Genomic DNA, 15,047 nt, shown 5'->3' with positions numbered 1-15,047 from the left:
TCTTCCGAGGGTCGCCGCATTAGTTATTTTGCGTTGCTCGAGAAGACTCGCAATTAAACTGCTAAAGGTATGACATAGCCCTCGATCATATCTACCCTTTGAAACTATACTCACTTGAGTAATTTCAAGACCTACCGTTTTCTAATCCTATTTGAAGGACTTTTGGCACAGCCTACTACTACTACTTTTACTGTAATTGGTTCGGTTGTACGAGTTAGAATACCGGTGAAGGTCAGTAACGTAGTACTCCTACTTGATCGGATAGATTTTGCTACGTCTACACGCACTACGCAAGTGGTTATGATTTTAGAGTATACTTCTACTTCGGAGCTTTCATTTTTTAGGCGAAACTTGGCCTGGAATACAAACGTTTTGCTCACTGGCAAATAGCTACAACACTTTCCATACTACGCCTATGTCATGCACTCTAGATATTATTTTGACTGCCTGCGTAGATTAAGAGGAAAGATTGAAGTTTTTTCAATAGGCCATTCTAGACCCGCACCTGCGCCACGTGTAAATAACGGCTCCTAGCAGGAAAACCGTGGACAGGAGGAACCAGCCAATCATCTGCGAGATCGCGCGATTCAACTGGAATTCTTCGGAATATACGGCAGCTGAAGGAAAGAAGAACGACTTGAGTACTCGTGTGTAGAAGTTCGGAGTTGTTTGCTCTTAAAAATGGAAAATGACTCGACTCGGTTCAATTTGTTTATTATTGACTCAACTTGTACTCGGGTCATTGCGCATGACTCGACCACGTGATATGACCCGGCACATTCTGTATGACTTCTTCAAATCTCGTATATCAGGGCCGATAATTGAAATATATGCCCACAAACATGTCTTCTGCTGTCTGAATATACACGTTTAGAGTGAGAAAATGACTATTAGGGTTGTCCTAAATTTGAAAAATCTCGAAAATGCTCCGTTGTAAAGTCTTATTCTATAGATTATTGCACTAATAAGGAAATGCTGTTCAGTCGCTAGATCCGCTAAAATATTCGACCAATTCTGATGTTAGTTCGGTTATTCTACCTCCACTCTTTTCGCTGTGAGTGCGCTACTTCGATTTCGTCGCTTGTACCATTTACATTATCTTCTGTCGCTTCTCTTTCACTGTGCATTGCTTTTATTTAATTCTAGTCCATGGTGGGTGTCTGATTGAAAGACTACTCCAATTCGTTTCGACACCTTTCTATTTCTTCATTGTGTCACAATCTGGTGGTGTTTTGAAAGGACACTATTAACAATTGCCTGAACTGAACTAAACTAAATTGAACCTGGACTCTGGAATGGAATGGAAAAGTCGTTAAACATAAAACTGAAGGCCTTGATTAACTCACGACGTTCTCTCGAATTCCTGTAGAATTCGACACACGATTCCATGTACGGACGCGTCGTCATGACACAAGCGAGGTATTTTCCGTCCAACAAGGCGATGGAGAGCCAGGCTAGCGGGGCGATCACGGACTGTCGAAACATGCAGGTCATACACGTTATGACCGAGGTGGCCAACTAGAAGAATTCAGTTTTTCCAATCTATACCAGAAAGAGAATGATAGTTACACAGTTAGTTTTCCAAACTGGATCAGAATTAGTCGCATAAGCTTGGTGATATAATTGAATACCGAACAAGAAAGGAATACATCAAGAATCAAGTTCCCTTCGTATCAAATCAGAGATCATCCTCATAATCACGAGAATGGCAAATGTCTGTACATCGACCTATTAGACAGGCACCTTTACAGGTCGAATTCAGAGTGTATTCCTTCAGCAGCCCACGTGCATGTCTGCTACCAAAACAACAACAGTGCCGGGCTCAGTGAAGCATATCATAAGACCACACATTTCACTGTAATAACATAGTGTCCTATATGGTGTCGACACAGGCAAATCACAATTCACATTTGGCTACAGGCAATTTGACGGTCATTTTTGACCGGCTTGCCGAGCATTAAATTCGGTAAAACGGGTATCAATCGAAAGCTGACTCTGCACTGATTTTGAAAATATAAATTTTATTCCGCTCGTGACCCTGGAACTCCCACAATCGGCCTCGAATTTTTCATTGCTATGGAGATTGGCATTGGGACGCAACAATACTGAGCAATGTTGTCTGGCTCTTTTTCTCTTGAGCTACTCTCTCGTTTCGCCAAACCGCATTGTTGCGTCCAAATGCCAATCTCCATAACAATGAAAAATTCGAGGCTGATTGTGGGAGTTCCAGTGCCACGAGCGGAATAAAATTTATAATTTCAAAATCAGTGCAGAGTCAGCTTGCGATTGATACCCGTTTTACCAAATTGAATGCTCGGCAAACCGGTCAAAAATGACCGTCAAATTGCCTGTAGCCAAATTGAAATTGTGACGTGAATCAATTTCACTGAGGCGTGAGATTTGCCTGTGTCTACACTATATAGGACACTATGGTAATAACAAGAATTACATAGCAACCATTCGCTTACCTGCATTGCAATTCGCACCAGTGTAGAACACCTCACACAAAACCTCGGCTTTCTCTTTGTAAAACCTTGTGATAGAATTGTAAAATCATTTCAGCTCAACTTCACTCAAAGGCGGTCAGGAACGGAGGGCGTCTACTTTTTCGGAGTATCCAAGTAAACTTTGGGTACTTGCGCCTCAATACTCAGTGGTTGTATATTTCTAACTACCTTCACTTCTACTAAACAGTTTCTTGCCAAAAAATGACGTATTTTTTAAGCCTCATATTTTGCTGCGAAGAATCCAGTTTCAGGATATGCTACCGACATTTTTACGAGTGAAGTTATCAGAAAGGCTAAGCGATATAGGCCCGTATGACTATAACTGAATACATTTTTCGAAAATTTCACTTATTTATTGTGTCAATATATGGTTACCATATTTTCGGATCCGACAATAGACACTTTTTCAAGTTCATGTAGCAGGCATAAAAACGAGGAATTTACACAGGTAATTGTGATTCTTGGTGAGTTTGCCTTTTCTTATTCAACGTAAGCGGCAATGCCTAAAAACTCGGGTTCCACGTGTATAGTTTGCGTCGGATTGACTTTTTTTAGTCAATCGCCTTAAACTCAAAGCAGAAAAAGAGGAGAGCATGCGGAAAAATGACATTTGGGCGTCCTCGGAGTACATTTTACTTTTATTGAAGAATGAGGTCAATTCCTCCTAAAATTGAACATATGGTATCCCTATGTCAATAATTGTGCTGAGTTGCGGGAGAGATAGCGTAGTGGTGACGATAAGCGCCTACCGCCCAGGCGGCCCGCCCCGGGTTCGATTCCGCGTCGGAGGTTATCCCGAGCTTCTCTCCCCCGCGTCGTTGTTCTTACGGCGACAAAAACACAGTAAAAGACCCGATGAAAGAGAGCGCCCACAAAGAATGGACACAGAAAGAAAGAGCCTCAAAATATAGACGAATATTGATAAAGGAACCGTGACATCGAGCACTAGGCCGATGTGGGTGCCAGTGCAAGAGACCGCAACTGGTCGTTCACCATCCTTCTATCGGTTCATTACATCGCATTGTGTGGTGCGATATAGCGTAGTGGTATAATCCACAGCTGCAAGGTCGACTCCAGAATTCCTATCAAAGTGTTTGAGGTTTATCTAGGCTCCTCCTCGCCACGTGATCCGCATAAGTGGTGTCTTATGAAATGCCTATAGAAGCGGGCCGTGTTACAAGTCGGTAAATACGGAACGAACAAACCGCAACTGGTCGCTTGATGAAAAATATTATCTGACCACCGTCGATTAAATATACTTGTTGAAACTAGTTACTCGAGTACTTCTGTAACCTACATTTTTTACTTCCATTTAAAGTAGTTTTGATACGTCTTTCTAATTTCTAATTGTAACTAAGTGAAGATTAACGATGCTACATCGACTTTTAACAACACTGACTTAGACTTACCGGTGCAAAGCCGAGCAGTTGTAGGGTTGATGAGCCAACTAGCCATCAGTAGAACGATCGCTGGAGCCACGAGAAAGCTTAGTCCGTACATCTGCCTTCGCCTTGTCATCGCTGAAGAAATAAGTTTTAAGTGATTCGCGGGAGGTGAAGGCTCACACCAGAGTCATACAGTAGAAATCACTCTGAATTACAGTAAATAGGCCTATACTCATTATTGTCTTTTTTGTTTTGTGCGAAAATCGTGTTTTAAGCTGGTTTCGTTTCGCGCACCAGGGTTGTAACCGAGTCACAAGTCAATCTCACTTTCATAGTTTTGCTGCAATTCACCACAGAGTCAAGTCCAAGTCGGTGAGCAATGGGTCGAGTCCGAGTCAAAAGGTGTTATGACTCGAGTCCGAGTCCATGTCATTCTGTTCACTGTTCAGTTTCGAGGTCAAGTTATGTTCACCCACTTTTTACAGCTCTCCCGGGTGGTGTCGAATGCCTCGCATCCATAATATAATAATTTCTTGCTCTTAACAGTTTTTGGTACTATAAATATTCAAGTATCAGTTTTGATAGTCGAAAAACGAATTTTGGGAACTTTGCTGTTTTTCGAAGTTATAATGAAATACCTGCTTGTCTTGGTCGCCGCGAGTATCGAGTCATATGAGTCATGAGTATAAAGTTACAATGGGTGCAAGTACATGAGTATAAGGTACAATGAAATGCCTGTCTTGGCCGTCTGAGTCTCGAGCCATATGAGTCATGATTACAAGTCGAGTCAAGACACAAATTTACGCAAGTCAAGTTTATTTATTACGACATAGTAGGCTATTCTATAGTAATGCGTTAGATGTGTAATGTGGAAGTTTTATGTGTATGACTAGGTGAAAATTTGAGATTCGTCGAAGGCTTGCTGTTTATCGCACGGGCTCGCCAGGTTAGTACAGATTAAGAATCACTGCTATAAACAGTGTGACATCTATAGGCCTACCTTCTTCGGCAATATCGGCATCTTTGTAGCACGGGCAGCAAAAGATCGCCTGTGACGACAGGCGCTCTAACCAGAATATTTGCAGCGTTATTAAGGAGTTTTTAATCGAAGTTTTGTTGTCGACCACTTTCGGAAGAATGTCCGACAATCCGTCCAGAAGCTTGCTCATGATCGTAAACTGGAAATCGCAAGTTTGAGTAAATGCTGAGAATGACCATCAGACTGATTAGACTAATTATAGAGCGAAGCGCCGGTAATCTAATTCGAATCTATCTGTGAAATTTCTCTGTTCTCTCATTTTCATTCTAATCTAAGTTTCCTGGAAATGCTACAGGAAAACTGTGTCGTGCGAAACGAGCCAAGCTCGATGTGCAGGCATTTGCTATTTCATGCTTGTGACAATGAACTCGGATTTGATATGTAGCCCTACTAAACTCGATTTTGTTATATTCCGTTCTACTTCGGAATAGAATTCAATTTCCAAGTTTTTGCGAAAACAGTCATTCTAATTCTAATCTAATTTGAAAAAATGCGAAACTATAATTTTAATTCTATCCAACTTGGAAAATTTAAAACTCTTCCAGTTGAACTCTGCCTATGATGTAGCACTTGCCTCAAGTGATTGATTAGTTATACCGGTATGTCACAGTATCCTAACATTCCCAAATGCAAAGCGAAACGCAAACGTCCGTGACCTAATCGGGTAAATATTTGGTTCTCAAAGGTCGATCGTAAAGATGCGTATTTCAATGGCGTGACTCATACTATATAGCCGAAAACAACAGCACGATAATGGGAATCTAACGACTGAACCTTGGACGAAATACCGAAAGACAAACTCTATACTCATTGAATACTGTAGACAGCGCTCGAGATTACTGGACCACGATCTGACATCTACTTAGCATACCGAGAGAGGTGTCAAAGTAGTTATCGTTGCTGCAGTATACTCAATCCCTCATGTACAAGTAATGCCGTGTATATTTCTACTCACTTGAATAGTATATTCATATTAAAATGAACCCGAATATTTTCGGCTGACACTCGTCAGGGGTAATCGTCAGCAACTAGTAGAGAATTCGAAAGAACAGCGTATATCAACAATCGTAACACAAAATATGACGTCACCAGCATGAAATGTCGAATACGAGAGCGTTCAATGTACTATTTTTAGATGATACACGAACTCTTTTTGTTGACACAGCCTTGGCTGGTGTATTTTGATAAAAGTCGACACCAGCCAATTGTATATTGAAGTTCTGTACCTCAAAGAAGCTGTTCAAATATTTCTACTCAAGTGCAACTGCAAGTAGAAAGTTCCAAGTTAGTACAAAAGTAAGTATTCTATATTTACTTTTGCGCAAGAAAATGAAAATTGTGAAGTAAAATTAGAAGTAGGCTAGTCTACCATCGTAACCCCTTAAAAGTAGTGCAAATAGGCAAAATCTACTTCGGTACTGCGACAAAGTACTTCGCTACAGTCCACCACTGCCTTCCAAAACATGCCAATTCATTTTCATCGCTTGTCTTTCTTATGTTATCTTATATCTATTACATTTTATTCACTGTGCAATTGTGCATACGTCTTATTCACACCCAGATGGCTCTCTGATATCAAAGACTACTCCGAGTCGTATCGACACCTTCCTATCTTTTCATTGTATAACATTCTTGTGGTGTTTTGATCTGGTGTAAATTTCAATAAACTGACTGGCTGATATTTCAACAAACATTCGTTTGCGGCCTCACGATTACAAGACAATCTTGCCAAAATTTAAGATTCCAGGGTATTGTCTTGGTATAGCAAAGCTACATTGGTGACTATAAGCTGGGTCGCTTATAATTATCATTGAATATTATATTCGTATTGAAATAAACACGAATATTTTCGGCTAACACTCGTCAGGCTAATTGTCAGCCACTAGTAGAGAATTGGAAAAAACATTGTACATCAACAATTATCCCCAATTATTCAATTGTGTACTGCTGAACTTGCGTACCTCCAAGAACCTCTTCCATTATCCTTTGTAGAGGATGTTATAGTAACGTGGTACTGTTACTTTTTCAGAGTACTCAAATCGGTTTTGCCTACTTACACTTACTCAAATGATTATGATTTTAGGCTTTATCGTAACCTATACTTCTACTACTGAATTACCGTTTTGAGTTATTTATACAAAACTAGGACTAGAATATTGACTATTGTGCCTACGTGAAACTCGCTACTTATGCTATGCTCTTTTAAGTCAATTTTTCCTCCTGCACTGCTTAAGTTCCTGTGATTTTAGACCGCTTCTACCAAAACTAGGCCTAGAATGCTCACTTTGTACTTACGCGGAAATCGCTGCTAGTATTTGAGTAAAGACTCAAAACATTACTTCTACGTCTACTTGTACTTGAACACCACAATGACTATTTTGACCACCTCTGAGCATTCGAATAGATATTGAGCAGGCAATAGTACTTTGGTGTTGGCACATCCTACATGTAGTAACCCTCGTATGTTATAAGACCGCGTAGCTTATCTACAATCTCATCAGTAGTGGATGTTACACTTTTGCTTAAAAAACTCCCGCGATTCTGACATTTCTCCCTTTATCTTGTTGCATTCTCATCTGCGAACGCCAGAATTGAGCGCTGGTTAATTCTGCCCCTTCTCCCAGTCGAACGAAATACCCCACGCTTCAACCCGGCGCTTTTAAACACTCCGGTTGCTTGCGATGTATTTCTTTGTTGCATGTGACAACATTTCTGTTCCAGCCGATCATAAATCTTTTTCAGTCGCGTTCGCGGCGTCATCAAAATAAGATAAGCGAAGACGCGACGCAAAGAGAATCGCACAAGGTGTACGAGACGAAACGCGTAAGATATTCCGGAAAACACCGATCGCGTCTTCGTATTGGACCATGCGGGCAATCAGTCCCAAGTTTTACATGCCGCGATATTTTCTCTTGTAACTAGAGACTGTATCGCCTGCAGACGAACAACTATATCCTCACTATGGCTCTGATAGAAATTCACCATCATCACTCCATAAATAATTTGATCTTTTCAAAAACACCACAACATTGCGAAACAATGACGAGATATATAGGAGTCGACGCGGCTTGGGGTAGGCTTTCCAGTCAGCTCGCATGTCAAATATCTTTTCATTGTATCGCAGTCTTGAGGTGTATTGAAATGATGAAATTGATAATAATAATAATAAATCGAATTGGATAAAAAGGTTACCTTTTGATTTTCATCCGATTTTATGATTTTTCAAACTATTATTTTGTGAATTTTTTTCTGGCAAAATTTTTGAGTGAAATTTTTTCTTGGTGCTTATAATAGATTCAAATTACCCCCAATTTCCGGATGACACTATTTTTTTTCCAACAAGGGTTATTCTCTGAAAAAAAAATTTGGAAATTAAAAAGAGATTTCAAATTTTTGAGTTAGTTGAACCCAAAGGGAGGGACCCTTCACTTATAGAAAAAAATAAACAGTTTCATCCGGAGAAGCATCCCAAGATACATATACCTGCAAATTTTCACGTTGATTGGACGACTTTTTTCTGCCTGAAAAATTATTCATAACTTTCAAGGTACGAAAAATAGAAAATTTTGAGAAAAAGCCACTTTAATTTCGTAACATGTAAAAGTCACATTATCACTCTGAAAATCCAAAATTTCACACAGTTAATAGTCTAAAAAGCGCCAGGATGCTATATTTCCCTTCTGTATTGCCATGTTTTCTGCTTTAGACAGCCCTGTCCATTCGTTCACAGTTCTGAATGAGTAGATTTCCATTCTTTGACTTCCCATTTTCCCACTTGATTTCCCACGTTTTGCAATAGTCGCTCAATAGTCGACCATAAAACGGTGAATGGCTCGAACAAAATCCGATTCCGTGGTCAATTGCATGTCTTGACAAATGCCATGACACATCAAATGACAGTGTGATAGATGTGACACTCCAATCCAGCCTCTAACACAGGCTTACCATATTTTAAAAATGCAAAAAGAGGACACTTTTTCAGAAATTTGCAAGATACAAAACCGGAGTAGAATTCTCAAAAACCGGTGAATTTTTCCCACTTTGCGGTCGATTGACTAAAAAAAAAAAAAAAAAAGGTCTTCACTTCCGCTCAGATCTCAAAATAACGTTTTTTACTCTACATTGCCAGGTGGATGACTAAAAAAAAAAACTTCACCGTTTTTCACTCCGAAATATCCGCCGGACCGTCACTTCTGTGCTCATTTGCGGCATCACAGACCTGAATTTTTAAAAAAGAGGACAAAATCTCAAAAAAGAGGACAAAAGGGCGTCCTCCGAGGACACTTTCAAAAAAGTCAAAAAAGAGGACAAATCCTCTTAAAAGAGGACGTATGGTAAGCCTACTCTAACAGTGATCAATATCAGCTTTGATTGACAAAAACAGTCACCAAACCCAGTCGCTGAGAACCTACTAACCACCAGCTGCAAAGTACTGAGACCGGCATACCGTTTGTTTTGATATGTTGTAACGCATCGTTGATTACACAATAGATATCCTCAAAAGCACTAGATCGACAGCGACGTGCGTAGGTAATATAGGGCTCGGATATTCGCGGTGGCTGTAGCCGAGTTCACAATTAAGGGGGGAGATTGACTACATAGTCTCATGAAAAAATCAATTTGTGACACTTAGGTGAATTCAATGATTATAATACTTGGGTATATGAAAGATGACATCTAATACAACAAATATCAGCAATAAAAAAAAATTTGATTTTTTTTCAATTTCTGGGGTAGCCTAGCCCCTAAGCCTAAGGCATACGAAGCAACAACGGGGAAGTACCGGTGTTCTTGAGCTCAGGATCTCGTCTTTTCGCGAATGCCGCCTGTTCGAGTGCTCGCTCTCGTAAACGAATGATTATATTCCATGGCACAATACTCAAAACAGCGATTAACACTAAACTCATATTCTCATAATTACCGATGCACACAAACTGATAACGAAAAGAGACGACCTAACAATGCGAGACAGGCCTATACACACAGCAACCGAATAGGCAATTACTACTAAATAAATATATGTATACAGTAGGGCTCTTCAAAAATGACTTTTTTCCTCAATTCGTACTGGCTACTTGATGAAATTGTTAGGTTGCCTAATTTATGCCTACACGCAAAATTTGGTTCAATTCCAGCCAGTAACCGCTTTGTTACAGGAGAAGTAAGTTTCTATTTATTATATAAAAAAAAAAAATAATAAATTTGAAAATTTTCTGTTGACCCCATGAAAGTGTTGGGCTGTCTATAGAAACGATGCTCACCAAATTTGGTTCAATTCCAACCAGTGGAAGCAGAGTTATTGCCGTCGAAAAAGTTGGATTTGAATAAAATAGTATTTACGGTGACCCATTCTTTATTTATTTATTATAGTTGTGCTCACCGTAAATCTATTTTATTCAAATCCAAATTTTTCGAGAGTTCAGTTCTCTGGTGCAAGGGTTTGAACGTGCACACTGCACATAGCGACTTGGGAACGAATGCAATGCACGCTCCATGAAGGGATTTACTTGTTCCGTCGGAAGATGACATAATCTCACTAGAAACAGCCAGTGAAAGCTTACGAACGCTGTCGATAAATGCTGTAGAATGCACACAAATGTTCTAAATGCACATATACGACTGGTAAATAGGCTATGTTAGCCTAAATATAATAGTAATCCACAAATATACGGAATAATGTTCTGCGGCCCGCAGCCGTTTTGGCGGCTCATTATGCAAGGAAAGTTGAGAACCCCTGAACTAAATACTAGTTAATCCTCTAGTTTACCGGACCACGACCTGTCCTTTTATAGTATCTTATTTTACTTTTCATTCAGTGTGCAATGCGCATGCCTCCTTTTTTACATCAACTAGGCCAGAGGTGGGTTTCTGATCTGGAAGACTTCCCCAAGTCGTTTCGAAACGTTCCTATCTTTCATTGTATCGCAGTCTTGGTGGTGTTGAAATGATGAAAATTGTAGCAATAAATTCAATTGAATTGTATACGTAATAGAATGCATTTGATTAAATTCAGGTTTAACCTGGGAAACTGGGGAAATGCATGTACGTACACTTACATTTTTGCAATCATGAAAGAGCCGCAATGAGAATGGCTCAGACAGGCGCAGTTTGCAAAGGTATAGACGGGAGACCCGATATAACAGTGATCAAAGTCGAGCCTCCCAGACAGGAGCTAAGATAATGCAGCTAGGCTAAGATAGATTTACTAATAAAAAGAAACGAATATTTACAGACTCTTGAAAACAACAACATGGAAAAGTTATAAAACGAGAAATGCAATTTAGATATAAGCCCAGGTGTGCAGATATCAGAAGTCCCACACATCATGTTCGTATTGTTATGACTGCCAATCGCGACTTGAGTTTTGAGAGGGAGCGTAACGGGTGGTATAGAATCCGTAGATTACGGAACTACGGATAGACACGCAACTCCCGTCGTTACGTTCGGGCAAGCAGTTATTTGTATTGCTGAGCAGTGTCAAAACAGTCTAAAAGTAGCGTTACAGCTCGCGACCCGAGGACTGAAATTTCATGAAACTGGTCCTGATCGAGTCAGTTGCTCCCATTTTTAAGATTCTGAGTAATTGAAAATTGTCAGAGCCCGTTCCGCAAGGTGTCGTTCTTTTCAGGTCCTTTTTGTAGACCTTCATCACCGAGCAACACAGGTGACCGATGACGTCATCAGCACACAAGAATCCGATGGACCCTGCTCCGTTCAAAATGCTGTACCCGCACACGCCATTACAGTTACAGTCCTCATGCCTCCTGCGTTATAAGATGCGCAATTCTCTGCCGTCCAAGTGTCGTTATCCGCGTCGTTCGTTGAGAATTGGAGATTGTTGTGATGTGCTAGAGCGTCGTAGGTTGCATTTCCGGAGTATCCGGATACGTGAAGTGTGTAGTTCTCGGTGCCGGGTCCGATGCTGAAAGAGTCAATTCACACCAAACGGGCCGAAATGGGCACAACTCACCATTAGAAGCGGAGTTGTGTGAGTTTTTTGATGATAATCCTCGGATTATCCTTGATCGGTGGATCCGCTATTTACTGATCTACTGGTCGGAATTGATTCAAATTTTTTTGCAACGTCTTTGAAGACAGCTCAACAAATTCATGGGGTTGGCAGAAAAATTTGAATTTTTTTTTTTAATTTTTCATAATAAATTTAAAATTTTAACTGGATCTGCGGAGTCCTATACTTGTTAGAATTGAACCAAATTTGGTGTGCAGCGTTTTTTAGGTCAACCTGACAATTTAATCAGTGAATGGCTGGAATCCGAAAAAAAAGTTATTTTTGAACAGCCCTAATGTACATGTACAATTTTTACATACGTTACACTCGAAACTAGGCCTATTGGCAGGGGTGCCATACCGTCCTTATTTCTAAGATTTGTCCTTATTTTGAAGGGCCACGTCTTAGAAAACTCATTTGTCCTTATTTCTAAGAAATGTCCTTATTTTCACCTTGCGTCCTTATTTTGTCTTATTTTCAACCACTACAGAACTTCGATCGTTTTCCTCTGGTATCTGTGTTGCATAATAAATTATGCTTTTCCGTCGAGATTTCATGACATCATAAATGAAAGGAACTATCGTGGGTCGTGACGTACACACTGGTGGTACACTGGTACTGGTGGTCACAAGATTTGAATTCTAACTTCTAAGTGGTGAGATAACTTGGGCAGTGAGTAGGGGCATAGCTGTTTCGTCTGTACCAAGCTACCGCAGCGACCGTCATTTTAGCAGTCAACAGCATTACCAGGTTCCTACTGTTTGATCTACAGCAGAATGAGGCATGACCTCAACGCTCAAGCTGTGGGGAAGGCAGCATTTATTGCGTAGTGAAAAAAGGCGCAGTGCAGTCGACACATTGGTCAAAAAGTAGTTAAGCTATAAATCATTGATAAATTTATCTAAATTATATTGCACTTGCGCATATAGTTTTAGCTACTAAGTACATACGAGTACATACGTTTTCTAGTAACGACTCTCGAATCTTACACACAGATCAATCTACTTTGCTAACGAAAAGTACTGAGTCATCACATGATTATCCTCACAACAACCAGTAGATGGAGCTGTATTAAAATGTTGCCAACCCTCTGCACACCAGTGACAAATTGTTTTGTGAATCGAGTTGTTGTTCCGCGTCAAGTCTCCATGTTGAAGCGTACATTAAACAGCGCAATCCAATTCAAACCATGAATCTGTTTTCATTTCCTCACAAACTGTCACATACAGAAAAATAAATTTTATTTTCCCAAAACATACTTGTAACCAATCGCTTTCATTAAACACACAACACCATAAAAGTATTTACTTTCTGCAACATAGACATTCCGATGTAGTCAAGAAATATTTTTAACAATCAAAATCATCGACTTCTGTTTACGGTGTTGGTGTGTGCATGTCATACATGTGGGGCCTGTATTAAAATGGACACGACACGACTGAATGTAAGGAGATAGAAGTCTATTGCATAGATTTACATGTGGTCTTCGCTACGGTTTCAAAAAACTAATCATCTCTTTTGCATTGATCGAGACCGAACAAGTTAGTTACCAGTATTCGCGGTCATGATTGTGTTTGTCATATGCGAATGATAGGGTTACTGTCAAATCTACATACAACAACCTTCTGACACTCATAATAGTGTTTTCATTCTCCCCCTTCTTAATTGTAGACTCACGACAAGTATATTGTACAACTGGACAACTACGTTTAACAAGACCAACGACACTGAACACACACCTCTTACCCTAGTAACAATATCGTTTTCGTTTGGAAATATATTTTTTTTCCTAGAGTAGCAAACTATTTTCGTTTAGAAATATCTTTTTCCCTTGAGTAACAAACCCTTTTTCACTTGGAAATATATTTTTTCTCTGGGTAACAAACCTTTTTCACTTGGAAATATATTTTTTCCCTGAGCAACAAACCATTTTCACTTGACGATCCACGATATCGTAGGCCCCGGTATGACGGATAACAGGCATTATCTTTTTGTGACGTCATAATGAGTGATACTCGATTACTCGACTCGACTTGAAGCATATTACTAAGTGATTCAGAATCGAATCACTCAGGTTCTCGATTTTGCCCAGCCCTAAACATTGCTTACGGAGTTTCCATGCCAGCTACTCTGTAAATTGCTATGGTCCAACTGCGATCCTGATGGTCATCCCTCAAGTGTATATGTATAGAATGTAAACATGGGATGGCAGCGACCGATTTTGCAGCTTCGTTCCGCTTCGCTGAAGCTTTACTCAGACTTATTTTACGGCAGCTACTGTAGGATTTCTGGCAATCCAAAAGTTGTCTTCCAGAGCTCAGAATTTACTGAATCCGGTCTTGATCGAAAGCTACTATCGCATTGATTCCGAAAATGTAAATAAAAGTATGATCAGGCACTGAACCGATTAGAATTCGCCCTCCAAGTCTGAATTATCGGCATTGTCCGAACAATCGAAGAGCCGCAATGGGTCATTGTTATGGTCATTGTTTTGCGGTCATCCGATTGTTCTGAACAATGCAGATTTTAGATGTTGAGGGTGGTTTTTCATCTCAGTACGGTGCTTCACCATATTTTGATTATTGATTGTATATGTATCGCATGAATGCACGCTGTTCGTAAACAGAGCACATTCGTTTGTAATTTTCATTGTGTGTTTGGTGTATGTTATCGAGTATTATTAGCATAGCACGTTACCGTTCGTTGGTGTGTGTACTTTTGTCTCCGACACTCCACCGCTGCATTATTACTTGCATTTTAGAACACAGCCGTTATTGTCAGACTAGGCTGCGAAAGCTATCCTTTTCTTGTTGCGGCTATGTGGCCGGCCAACTCTGCGTGTGATGCTCGCAAATTTTTGCACCACAAAGTCGAAGTGACCACAGCCGGGAGGCTCACCAAAATAGGCTGGGTTTACACCATCGATCCAGTCACAAACAGTATAGTCATGAACGTGCATGCGCGTAATGAAAAACCTAAAATGACCCTGATTTTAGGTCACGCCATCAAAGACGTATCAATTCTCGAAAACCCATGTGAGCAATTCAATAAGATACTCGGCGAATTGTGTGAGTTCAAAACGGAAGTCTGTTATTCAAATAGTGAAT

At 40.1% G+C, this 15,047-nt stretch overlaps 1 protein-coding gene across 4 annotated transcripts in view; it reads right to left on the bottom strand.

The window, feature by feature from the left end:
- Positions 1-5,890, bottom strand: part of LOC145437765 (calcium homeostasis modulator protein 5-like) — a 36,284-nt gene extending 30,394 nt beyond the window's left edge. The window contains exons 1-6 of one of the 4 annotated variants that reach the window (XM_080315058.1): positions 5,803-5,885; positions 4,893-5,070; positions 3,917-4,027; positions 2,469-2,533; positions 1,347-1,473; positions 506-617 (exon numbers count right to left, since the gene is read on the bottom strand). In XM_080315058.1, the coding sequence (XP_080171184.1) occupies positions 506-617; positions 1,347-1,473; positions 2,469-2,533; positions 3,917-4,027; positions 4,893-5,061 (584 nt within the window). In that variant the 5' untranslated portion in view covers positions 5,062-5,070; positions 5,803-5,885. Of the gene's footprint in view, positions 1-505; positions 618-1,346; positions 1,474-2,468; positions 2,534-3,916; positions 4,028-4,892 lie in introns of all 4 variants that reach the window. The other 3 variants (XM_080315060.1, XM_080315061.1, XM_080315057.1) reach the window with 3 other exon arrangements.
- Positions 5,891-15,047: the final 9,157 nt, after the last annotated feature.

The sequence above is a fragment of the Botryllus schlosseri genome, chromosome 4 (genome assembly GCF_051294905.1).
Source record: "Botryllus schlosseri isolate E-star chromosome 4, Bs_hap1, whole genome shotgun sequence".
Classification (NCBI taxonomy): domain Eukaryota; kingdom Metazoa; phylum Chordata; class Ascidiacea; order Stolidobranchia; family Styelidae; genus Botryllus; species Botryllus schlosseri.
This window is presented reverse-complemented; position numbering and strand designations above follow the sequence as displayed.